General features: G+C 58.9%; 1 protein-coding gene across 1 annotated transcript in view; it reads left to right on the top strand.

Moving 5' to 3' along the window:
• Nucleotides 1–237: 237 nt before the first annotated feature.
• Nucleotides 238–11,507, top strand: part of TACC1 (transforming acidic coiled-coil containing protein 1) — a gene marked incomplete at both ends in the record, with an annotated part of 19,153 nt that continues 7,883 nt past the window's right edge. The window contains 5 exon segments of the mRNA XM_079547517.1: nucleotides 238–366; nucleotides 369–469; nucleotides 5,278–5,378; nucleotides 8,598–9,540; nucleotides 10,730–10,765. Of these exon segments, the coding sequence (XP_079403643.1) occupies nucleotides 238–366; nucleotides 369–469; nucleotides 5,278–5,378; nucleotides 8,598–9,540; nucleotides 10,730–10,765 (1,310 nt within the window).

Below are 11,507 nucleotides of genomic sequence, written 5' to 3'. Positions count from 1 at the left end.
ACTCCATGGGCGTTGGGAGCTCGGGCTGCGGCTGCGACCCGGCGGTGCTGTGCTGAGGATGCTGTGCTGAGGGCTGCCGGTCCCAGCAATGCTGCCCTGAGGTCCGGGCTGCGCGGTTCTGAGAACCGAAGGCAAATCGTGTGGTTGCACGGAAAGAAAAAAGGAGTCAGACAGACTGACAGACAGACAGGAGCCGTAGCAAACACGAGGGGCAGATTCCTACCGGCGCCGGGTCGGATGCCGGAGCTCCAGCTGCGGGTTGCCAGCTCCGGGTCCGCCTGCGGTGCGGTGCCGAGCAGAGCCGTGCCGTCCACTCCCCCGCGGAGGCGGGGACGCCGTCGGGGCCGGCACAACGCGGCGGCAGCTCGGCTCGACCCGGCCCGGTTCTGCCCCAAACGTCCCGGTGCTGCGGTTCTGCTATGGGGGCGGCTCAGAGCCAGAAGTTGCGGGAGGGATCCGCCGAACGCCGGTGAGTGCGGGACCGGGGGATCGGGAGAACCGGACCGGAACCGGGCAGCAGCTCCAGGAGCTGGGAATCCAAACTGCAAAGCTAAGGGGTAGAGTTTGGGTTGGAAACAACAGAGCGAGAGGAAACTGAGCGTGGAGTGAGTGAGCGAAAAGGCTTTTCTTTGCCTTCCCTCTTCTCTCCCTCCGTTCAGAGTTCCTGACAAAACAGTTTCCCGTTTGTTGTCAGCACGCTGAGTTTTTCGGGCTGCAGCCCAGCCCTGCATGGCATAAATCACAGCGCGAGGAGCCGTAAAAACAACAAGAAGGTGCGGGGTTTGGAGCTGGAAGCGTCCCTGGTGGCAACCGGGAGTGCTGTGAGTTACCAACGGAGTTTGGGAGCTGGGAACAAAAGGAAAACACTTTAACTGTGATCAATAGGAAAACCGAGGACGTTTAGCTTGAAATCAACCCGAATTCTTAATGGAGCACAGAAATGTTGGCTCCCAGTGAGCCGCACAAATAACGGCGGCTGGGAGGTTTGCTGCTGATCCGCTGAGCTGGAAGGCTCTGAGAGAACCCAGGAGGGCCTGAGGTGCTGCAGGTGTGTGGGGAGAACCTGCCCTGCTCTGCTTTGCTCTGGAGCTGTGCCCGGCTGTATGGAGCAGGTGCCCCCTGCTGCTCTTCTGAATGTTTGCAAACATTCCTCTGTTTGCGAGCACCCGCTCGGACAAGAGGAAAAACAACTTCGACGAGGAGAAACCAGCATGTTCTGTCCTCTGTCCGCCGCGCAGCCCTGCCCAGTGTTTCCTTGGGGTGTTTTCCTGAGTTAGAAGTTGTTCCCAGGCAGAAAAACCCAAGGCTGGGTTCTTCAATCCAAGGGTGCAGCTGTGCTCCGTGCAGCAATGTGGAGATGCTGCCCAGGTTTCACAATATTTGCAGCTCTGAACTAAAATCCAGCAGCCTGACAAACCCCCTGATAAAAGCATTCTACCACGTAGCATGGATGTTTTTAGCAAGGGGGTTGAGAGGGGAGCAACAAAGCCAGGCGATGAAGGAAGGTGTCTGTACAGCATCCATGCGAAATCACAGATGGAACTCTCACGTTTCAGGGCTGTTTCTATTGAGTTGTTTTGCCTGAGCTCACGTCCACACGGCTGGGATCAGGGAGATTAAAGCCGTGCTCACTGTTTGTAAAACGCAGGACGAGCAACGTGCTCATTTGTTTTATTTTTTGCCTCGCTCCTTTTGAAAGCAGCCACAAATGCCTGCCCTCATTGGCCTGACAGCTGCGTGGTGGGGAAGGACAGCTGAGGCCGGGGGGCTGCTGGTGCTGTCAGGCTCATGGGTGACAGTTGTGTCCTTCGCTGCTATTTTTACAGAGCTATTTTGGTGGAATGTGGAGCGATGGGACAGAAACCTGGGGCTGCTGCACCCCTGATTGATTGCTCTTTTTCCCTCTCCCTGCCTTTTCCCAAGGCCCTTTCTGATTTAGGCAGAGATGAAGCTCTCCCTGGCTGTTCTCCCAGCCCGGGTAGGTGAGCTGCAGATGGGAATCATCAGCACTGATCTCTTCAGCATCACTGCACAGGTCAGGGAACGCATTATGAAACCTCTTCTCCTCTTGCTGGGATACATAAAGCTTTGGGTAGTTTCCTTCGCTCCCCAAATTTGCATTTTCACAAGGTAATGGCTTAGAATAATCCGTGCTGAGCCCAGGTGGGGGTGACAGCAGTGACACAGGCGCTGTGTGCACAGTTTGCCTCACGCTGCTGGCAGCTCTGTTTGGAGCAGGTCAGCATCCCTTGCAGAGATGTTGGCTGTGCCAGGCAGCTTTTGGCAGCCTGAGCCATCGGTGTGACCGAAGCAGTCAGGTTATCTCCTCAGCAAATGATTTGCAGTCGGTGCTGCTGCCAGGCTGGGTTGGGCTCCAAGCTGAAAAACGCCACTGGAGGCGATTTCAGAATTGCTTTTTGCAGACAGCAGGTGGAAGCAGGCTCTGCTCGTTAACTGCTCCCAATGAACCGCCGTCTGGCTGACCCCGCTCCTGCTCCTTCCCCTTTGAGGCCACTGGGAGCGGGGCCGGCTCTGTGCGTTGCTGCACAATGGAAGGATGCTGCTGATTTCCTCCATTGGAAGCTGCTGGTTTCCTCCCACGCAACAAGTGGGCGCTGCAGCAGCCGCATCTGTGCCATGGCTGATGCAGATCCCTGTGGCAGAGGCTTTGTGCTCCCTCTGCCAGCATCCAAACCCGCTGCTGCTCCTCTGCCCTTTGCTTTTCTGTTTGCTCCGTGGCGTCCCTGCAGCTGTGAGCTGCTCTATGGAGCAGCAGTGCTGTCACTCCAGTGGAGTCTTTTGGGTCAGCAGCGATCTGTGAAGTGACTGATGGGAAGGGGAGAGGGAGGAGGAGGAGCTGAGGCTGCTGCAGAGCGCTGCGTGCCGCCGTGCACACGCTGGAGAGCTCGTTATGTAAAATTCATCTGCAGAAATCAGCCCTGCCACTTCAGATGGGGGGAAGTGGCTGCGTGTTTCTGCTCGGCGCAAGCGTAGGCAAGAGGATGTTGAGGTTCTGCTGCTTCAGCCTCTTGTTTTTCTGCAGATGAGCTTTGCTAAGTGCTGCAGACCGCTGGCAGCTGAGTGCTTTGCACGGGACAGAGGTCTGCAGGGCTCAGTGCCCCCAGGTTGCTGTGATGTGGAAGTCAGTGGCTGGGGAATGTGGCTGCTCTGCCTCAGACCTGCCGTGGGGTTGGCACCACCAAAGATGGGGGAAATTTGGAAAGGTTTAGTAAGGGGGTAAGAGCCTTTTTTTTTGACAGGGTGGAAGCCTGAAAGAAAGGGGTCCCCATAGGGAGGTTATTTGAGAAGCTGCATGGTGAGGAATGAGGCCCACGGACAGAGACTGGTGACACAGAGGCAGCCAGACCAGTCCATCCTGGTGCAGAGCCCCTGCCCACCTGAGGCACTCCTGGCACAGGGAGCTGATGATTCACAGAGCACAGAATGGAGGTCTTGGCCTGGCCTGTGAGCACTTTGGGTGGTTAAAGAGGGTTGGCTGTGCTTCTCTGCAATGGGTCGGGCTGGTTGTGCAGCCAGACAGCTCTGCCCTTCACCAGCTCAGCCCCAAGGGGTGCAGGGGATGCAGCCCGGGCACGCAGCCCCGCTGTGCAGTGTCAGCACCTCTAACAGATCTGCTGCCATACCACGGCCATTCCCTGCAGTGCTTTGGATGCTGCAGCAGTAACTCTGTGCTCCACTCTCTAGCAAGGGAGTGGGAGGGAACGGGTTTGGGAACGAGCCCTGGTTAGGGTGCAGGATCCCAAGGGAGGCCCGGGAGGCAGTGCTGCTTTCAGCAGGGACTGTTTGCTGTTGTTTTTAAACAATACTTACATAAATAAAGAAACAAACTCGCCGCCATGGAAGGATGCACCTCGAGACAGGGCTGGCGAACTCGGCGTTTCCCCTGGAGAATGGGGGGGCAGGTGTTTCCCTCCATCCCCGTGTTCCCAGCACCCCAGGTAGCGGTGTCCTCCCCTCCACCCCCTTCACCCGACCCCCTCTGCCGAGGGGAGCAGCGCTCCGTGGTGGGGGGGGGGAATTTGGCACCTCGGCCGGAGCCGCCGTGCTGAGCGCAGGTGCAGCGCAGGTAAACCGTGCGGTTTCACGGCTCCTACCTTCCCCGGAGGGGAGGGGGGGGGTTTCTCTTGGCGGAACACCCCGAATCCCCGCAGGGTGCCGGGAAACCGGGCTGTGGACACCGAGCGATGCTCCCCCCAGCGCCCCCCTCCCGAGTCGCCGCAGCCGCGGGCGGATCGGGGTTGGAGTGGGAACGCGGCAGGGAACCAACCGCCTCCTCCTCTCCGCAGCGGGGCGGGCGGCGGAGGAGCTCCGTTCGTCCCCCCCGCCCACCCTTCCCTCCCCCCCCCAAGGGCCGCTCCCTCGGTCGGCGTCGCCGGGGGGGGGGTGCGAGGCGGCGGGGCGGAGGCGGCCGCTCTCCCCGCGGCAGTAGTACGGTCCGGGGAGGGCCCCGCGCCGGGCGGCGGCGGAGATGCGGGAGGCGGCGGCGGGGGCCGGGCCGGAGCGGCCGTATTGAACCCGGCGGGGATCGGCGATGGCGTTCAGCGCCTGGCAGCTGCTGTCGCCGGTACAGTGGGCCAGGTGGACGTGGTCGGCGGTGCGCGGAGGGGGCGGCCCCGACGGGGAGGATGGAGGGGTCGGGGGAGACGCCGAGGAGGAGATCAAATCGCTGGGTTTCAGGCAAGTACACCGCGCCCCGGGGACGGGCGGCCGCGGGTTTATGCGTGTGCAATGCGGGGCCGGCGGCTCCCGATCCTCGGCTCCTCTCCGGTCCCCGCTCTCCGCTCGCTGCCTCGCATCGTATCGGTCCGCAGCCGGCCCCGCTGCTTCGGGAGCCGGGGGGGGGGGGGAGGGGGGGTGCATGGCTGAGCCGGAGCTGCTCGAGAACGGTGAGCGCTGTGCTCCCAGCTGAGGTGCTGGTGCGTGCATCGAGGTGCTGGTGTGTGCATCAAGCCTTCCCAAACACATCCCACAGCAGCCCCCTAAGCCATAAAGAAGATGCCTCTGGGTTGCTGTGTTCTCAGAGGTCAGTGGTGGCTGCTCGGGGTGACCCAGATGAAGGCAATGCTGGGGCACAGGGGTGCACAGGGGATGCTCTCAATGTTGTTTTACTTGCTCTCCCTTTTCCGTTTGCTAGCGTGGCCCTGCTGGACAGGAGCGTGGCAGCCGCAGGAGCCGGTCTGGCTGGATGTGTAGGCAGCGATTCCCAGCTAGCCTTGAAAGTGGTAATTCCTCACTCTTTTCCCCCCCCCTCGGCAGCTCGGATTCCGAAGGTAATTATGAGACCCCCGAAGCAGAAACGCCGACCTGCTCAGCACTAAAGGAGCCCAGCGAGCTGCAGCCCGAGGCCGGGACCAGAGGTAAGGGGTGAGAGCGCACCTCTGGCTCACGGCTTTCTGCTCTGGGTGCAGAAAAGCAGGGTGGGGTCAAGGAGAAGTCTCTTGGTTTGAATAATGCCTGCCACATTTTTTGTGGTTAATGGCCTGAATGGTTCAAATGCCAGCACTTGGGGCTGTGTGAGCTCTGCTGTTCTCTAGTGTGGGTTAAACGCTGAATTTACTGAATCCTGCTAGGTTGGGAAGGGGTGACGCTGCAGGAACGGAGGAGTTGGCTTAGCCCCCCCTTGGCTCATTGCCTGCTCAGTGCAAAATTATCATCGGGCTGTGTTGTAACCACTGGTCACACCCTGCTGTGTCCCCATGCTGAGATAAGCAGCGGGGATCTGCAGCTCTGCGTTTGGGAGCGCCGAGGCTGTGCCTGGGGGTTGATGTCCCAAGCCCTCCCTGCTCTCTCCCAGCTGCCCCCACTGCTGCTCTGTGGCTTGCATTGCTGGGCTTGTAGCAGCAGGCTGGAGAGGTGCAGAGGTGTCCCCACTCCTCCCTTGGTCCTGGGTGCCATCCCCAAGGAGAGGTTCCTTTGCCTTGGTGGAGAGAGCGTCTGGTTTGTGCTTCTGGTAAGCTCATCTCTCAGAGTAATCCTTCCCTTTAAGAAGGGATAGAGGCATCTTTAGTTTGGAGGATAATGGCTAAGGAGGAAAGATAAAAGCTTTCCTAGGAAATTCCCCTTGCAGGTGTCTCGGCCATTCCTGCAAAAGCTGCTGTGCGTTGCTGTGGATCTCGGGGTGCTGCTATGCTGGCTGCGTTTGTGCCAATCCCTGTTCCGTGCACAATGGCTGCAGTGCCGTGGGGCTGAGGACGATGCTCTGCCTCACATGATGGAGGCCGCAGTTCTGTCCTGAAGTTCTCTTTCAATCATCTGCCAGGAGGGGATTTTCTTCTGTGCAAGGAAATGAGCAGAAGCAGCAAATATGGAGCGCTGTTAGTGCAGAGCAGCGCTGTCAGCCCGCGCTGCTGCTCCCCTGGTGCGGGGCACGTGTTATCCGGTGCGCTGCTGCTCCTTTGCCGGTATGCTAATTCTTAACAGAAAGGATTTAAAAATAGCCCGATGTCTGCAAAACAAAAGCGGAAAAGCCGAAAGAGGAAAGAGGCCGTTAGCAACGTAAAGCACGGCCCAGATATCCTGCCCTCGGCCGAGGGAGGGATGCGTGACTCATCCGCGCACAAAGCGAGGGGCGACCCCAGGGCTGCGCGCAGTGCGGGCGGAGGATCGCAGCGTGGGATGGAGGGGGTTGCTGGGTTCTGCTGCTTCGCTCAGCTCTGCGGATAGACGCAGCCAAAATGTCACGGCGCACAAAGCAGCCGTAACTGCGGGTTCTGTCCTCCCTGTGCGTTTTTCTTCGGAGAGCTTAAGATCTCCATGGTCACTGCGTAGCGTTGGCAGAACGACGCGGCGCCCGGTGCAGCAGGAGGGCACGGAGGCGTTTGCACGGGGCTGGAAATGCTCCGGGGAGCTGCACCGTGTGCAGCCTCTCTGCTTTTGGGCTCACGGCCACGGTTCTGAGCGATGGCCGCGTCCCTTCTTCTCCCCGCCCCGAGGACATCCGCAGGAATGGGGAGAGGTGGTTTTCTCTGCTGCTTGTTATTCAAGATGTAATTATTGCTTGGGCTGGAAACCAGGATGGGCTCCGTCTGTGAGAACCCGATGGGAACGCAGCGCTTTTAAAGGGCGCCTTCTGTCCCCGCTTTGAAGTCTGTGCTTCTGCCCAGGGGTGTCTCAGTGAGGTTAAAACATCGGAGCAGCGCAGCGAGAGCATGATGCCATGTTCCTACAGGTCTGTGGGGGAGGTTTTTAGGGTGGGAGGGCCTGGCAGGGCTCTCAGAGTGCTTTCTGGCTGCACTCCAAGTACATCTTTGTTTTTTACCGGGTTTGTGTTCACCGATGCGTTCTGTGGGGCAGCACAGCGGCAGCTTCCATCCGGACGGAGAGTTTTGCAGTCTCAGGCACAGCAGCCCCTCGTGATTCATCCCCATGGCTTTTAGCATCCCGGAGATCAGTGGTGCAAACCTCCAGCCGTCAGCTGAGTCAGGGCTGCTGGCTGTGTGTGCTGGACTCGCCCATATTCGCTCTGCTTTCCTGCCAGCCCGTGCCTCGTTCGGATGCCCCTGAGCTGCAGGGGTGATGCTGGCTGTGCTCCTATACAGGCTCTGGGTGTAGCTTTCAGGATGCCCCGATGGATAAGGAGCTTCCCCATCCCCTGACAGCAACGAAAAGATTAAACAGTAAAAGGATTTAGAGGAAGGGATTGGAGTAATAGTGATTAAGTCATGGAGCGGGATTTGTGATTAAGGAACCCCGGCAGCAGAGCGGTGCTGGGTGGGATCTCTGTGGGGATGCAGGCAGTGCGGGGCTGAGCTTTGAAAGGCAGCTCCCTCTCTCCAATCCCAACCCGTGCTCCCGGGCTCTGCTTTGCTCCCTCCTGCCCCAGCACTGCTTGCATGCACAACTTTTGCTCTCCATCACACCGATGCACCGCAGCGACATTTTGTGAGCAGGAGCACCAACCTCGTGCAGCTGCTGTGAACAGTGGGTGTTTCATCCCATGCCAGCCGTGTGTCTCCGGTGGTGGTGGAGCAGTGCAGATCTCCAGCGGGGCCGAAGGTCGTGGGGCAGCTCTGCTCTGCCTGCTGGGCACCCGCAGCCCCGTGCCAACCCCCAGCTCCCCTCTGCTGCCCATAATATGCTTCTTCATTAAGTGCAGAGTCTCATTCCCGTTCACCCCAGGGCTTAATCGTGTTTCGTGGTGTCACGCTTCCCTGAATTTGTCCTGGTGACGTGTGACACCCACCCAGGTAGTTGCTGGTGGGATGGTTCGTGCTCTGCAGTTGGTCCTGGCTGTTCAGTGGCGTTGGCATTACAAAGCCCCTCTGGAGCTGGCGACACTCTGGGGGGGGAGCAGGCGGCAGGGAAGGGGGAGGACATAAATGGAGATGTTGGTGGTGTGATGTGTGCTGGCACGGTGCAGCACAGCGCAGTGCCTCCCGCGGGGCTCCCCTGCACCCTCTGCTTTACGCACAATTCCCTGCTCTGCGTTCACGAGCTTTGAGTTTTAAGGTTCCTGAAGCCAGAGATCAGCAGGGATCCTGGCAGCACGGGAGGGCGTTCCCACAAGAACACAGTCCTGGGGCAGGGATGAGGGGGGAGCAGGAGGCAGGCTCTGATGCGCTGCTTTCTCTTTGCAGGGTTCAGCGGCCATGGGGAGCTGCAGGGAGGGGAGCAGTACCATGAAGAGGAGGCTCAGCCCGAGGTCGGGGCCTCTCCAGCCCACATGGGGACCAAAAGTGGCCCTGAAGACTCTGCTGTGACGCAGCTGCCGGTTGAAGCCCGGCCACCGGTGCCCCATGTGGGTGCAGCCGGGTGTGAGCTGGTCATGTCAGGAGGGGACACAGCTGATGATGGTTTGGGGCTGACAGAGCCAGAAAGGGATGCTCTGGTGCAGGAGAGCTCACCCTGTCAGCTCCAGAAGGGAAAGCTACCTTCCCAAGGGAGCAAAGGAGGGGAAAGCACAGAGCCTGCGCCCAGTGAGGAGCCTTCAGTGCCTCTGGCCTCAGACCCTGAGCAGTACAAAGAAGCTGACAGTTCTGTCATGGCAGAGGGCTGCACGCTGCAGAGCTGCCCGCCGGCCCCCCATTGCCTCCAACTGAGTGAGCCCGAGGGGGACCTGGGTCCCCAACCTCCAGGGCAGCTCCCAAAAGCTGAAGTTGATGCCACAGAAGGTGGGGACGGTGTGGAGACGCGGAGAGCCTCGCCGAGGAGGGCCAGCAGGATCCCGGCCAGCAAGCTGACACCCAAGAGGCACAGGAGGCCCATAGAGGACACAGAGAAAGGTCCCCAGGGCCCCCCCAAGGCCTCCCCTGCACCGTGGGACAGCCCTGAGCTCGGTCCCTTTGGTGGCAGCTCAGCACTGCAACATTCGCCTGCTCTCCCCAAAGGCTCTTACCAGTTCGACCCCAATAACTTTGACTCTGTGGATCCATTTAAGCCCACCAAGACCCTCACCAGCACCACCGACTGCTGCCCCACGGCCGACAACAGCCTGAATGAGATCCTGGAGTCCCAGACGCTGGAGGATGAGCTGGGGAAAAACAGAGGCTCCCCACAGAAGGCCAAATCGCGTCTGATAACGTGAGTGTGGAGCACGGCCAGCTCCTTCCTCCCATGCCAGGGGCTCCCACGTTCCTCTACGCCCATCCTGTTGCAATGTGCCACCTCAGTCCTGCTGCCCCACCACCCAGGAGTGGATGGGATGAGCAGGGTGGGCTCACGGAGCGGTGCTCAGACGCTGCTGGGACATTTGTGCACTGCTGCTGAGCTTCCCTTTTTGCAACAGGGGGAGAGGATGGAGGTTTAGAGGCGGATGGTTGTTACTTCTATGGCACTGCACAGGTGGTGGGACCTTGTTCCTTCCCAAACTATTCCAGGGCGTGTGGGAATCTGTGCATATTTAGCTCCTGAAGCTAAATTTCAAACCTATTTCAAAGCCTGCTGTAAATGGTGATGTTTCATAATGCCTGTTGGGGGGGAGGCAGCATTGCACTCCTCCTCAGGGAGCAGGTTTAATCACAAACCTCTCCATCTCCTATCACAAACATCCTCCAAACCGTGCCTGGGCAGCGCTGTCTCAGCCTGGATCTCAGCTCCTGAGGCTGTCAGATGTGAAGTAGCAGCTGCTGGGACAGGGTTGGCTCTGTGTGCCCACTGTGGGTCTCTGGGCATGCAGTGGGGCAGAGGGAAGACTGTGAGAGGGAGGAATTGCCCAGCCACTATCGGGTCCTTCCAGCACCATTGCGCTCAGTGCTGCTGATTGAAACCAGTTGGAAGCAGAAAGAGGAAATCAGCTTAAAAGGGGAAATTTTAGCAGCACTGAGGTCGTGGCTGGTTTGACAGTAAGAAAAAACCGAGCTGTCACCCTGCAGATGGGAGCTCCAGTTTTACAGACTGCAGATAACACCTGGCGGGCAGAGCCAAGGGCAGGGGGGGGGATCTTCCTCTTAGCAATGCCATGCAAAGGTTGATGCAGACTCCTGAAGGACCGGCGTTGCTGTGTGACCCCAGGGCAGGAGCAGCCGTGGATGGGAGAGCTGGAAGGTCTCAGCCCCTCTGCGTTATCCCAGGAGCTGGGGCAGTGCTCGGTCTCATCCCACCTCTGCTAATAGCAAACGCAGAATCCCTTATCTGTGTGCTCCTCCCCCAGAGCTTGAGCTGTGCGACTCAGTGTGTTTCTCCAGATGAGAGCAGTACTCAGGTCTTTTCACACGCTTTTCTTCTCTCCATCTGTCTGTCTCTCTTTCCTGTCTATTCTTGGGTGCCTCAGGACTACTGAACAAGTGAAATTTCTCTGTTTTCTGTTGTAAGTACTCTCTTCTGCCTTTCTTTCCTCTTTCCCTTTGCTTCTGTTCTCTGGGTGTGTGTTGGCCCACCCGTTTTCCATGGCATGGACCCCATCCCGTGCAGCTTTGCCTTGCGGGGTGCTGCAGCCATGAGCTGCACTGCAGGCTGTGCCCCTGCTTGCTGCAGCAGCATGCCGACCCGCCGTGCATTCTGATGGTATAAAAACTAATGACAGCACCGTGAGGGCCTGGCTTCCAGCTCCTTACAGGGAGATTTCAACCCCAAAAAGGCAGGGTGTCCTTTAACCCTCCCCATGGCAAATCCCATGGAAGCAGCTGCTGCAGAGGGGCAGGCTGGGGGGCAGCGGCTGGAGACGGTCCCTGGGCTGCCACTGTCTCATGTGAGGGCACCCACAGCGTGCTGGGCTTATCCCTCACCTTATGTCATCCACCCGAATGCCCTTCTTGTTCTGCTTAGTGCCAGCTGCCATATGCACGAGAGCTTGGCTCAAGCACTGACGTCTGTGTCACGGCTGCAGGCTGATGGGCCTTTTTGCAGCGTGGTTTTGAGCTGTGGCTGCTTGGCTCCATCCCTTTGAGTTACAGAGCTGCTGTCTTGGCACTGGGGGAGATCAAAGCAGGTACTGGGCAGTGTGGGAACAGCATCCCAGAAGGAGGTGCAGGGCAGAGAGCTGCAGGTGAACTGCTTGCATTAGGGTGTGCTATTCAGAAATAGAGCCAAGGGTGAACTTTATCTGATAC

The sequence above is a fragment of the Tetrao urogallus genome (genome assembly GCF_951394365.1).
Source record: "Tetrao urogallus genome assembly, chromosome: 27".
NCBI lineage: Eukaryota > Metazoa > Chordata > Aves > Galliformes > Phasianidae > Tetrao > Tetrao urogallus.
The sequence above is the reverse complement of the archived record's forward strand: the minus strand, read 5'-3'. Positions and strand labels throughout refer to the sequence as shown.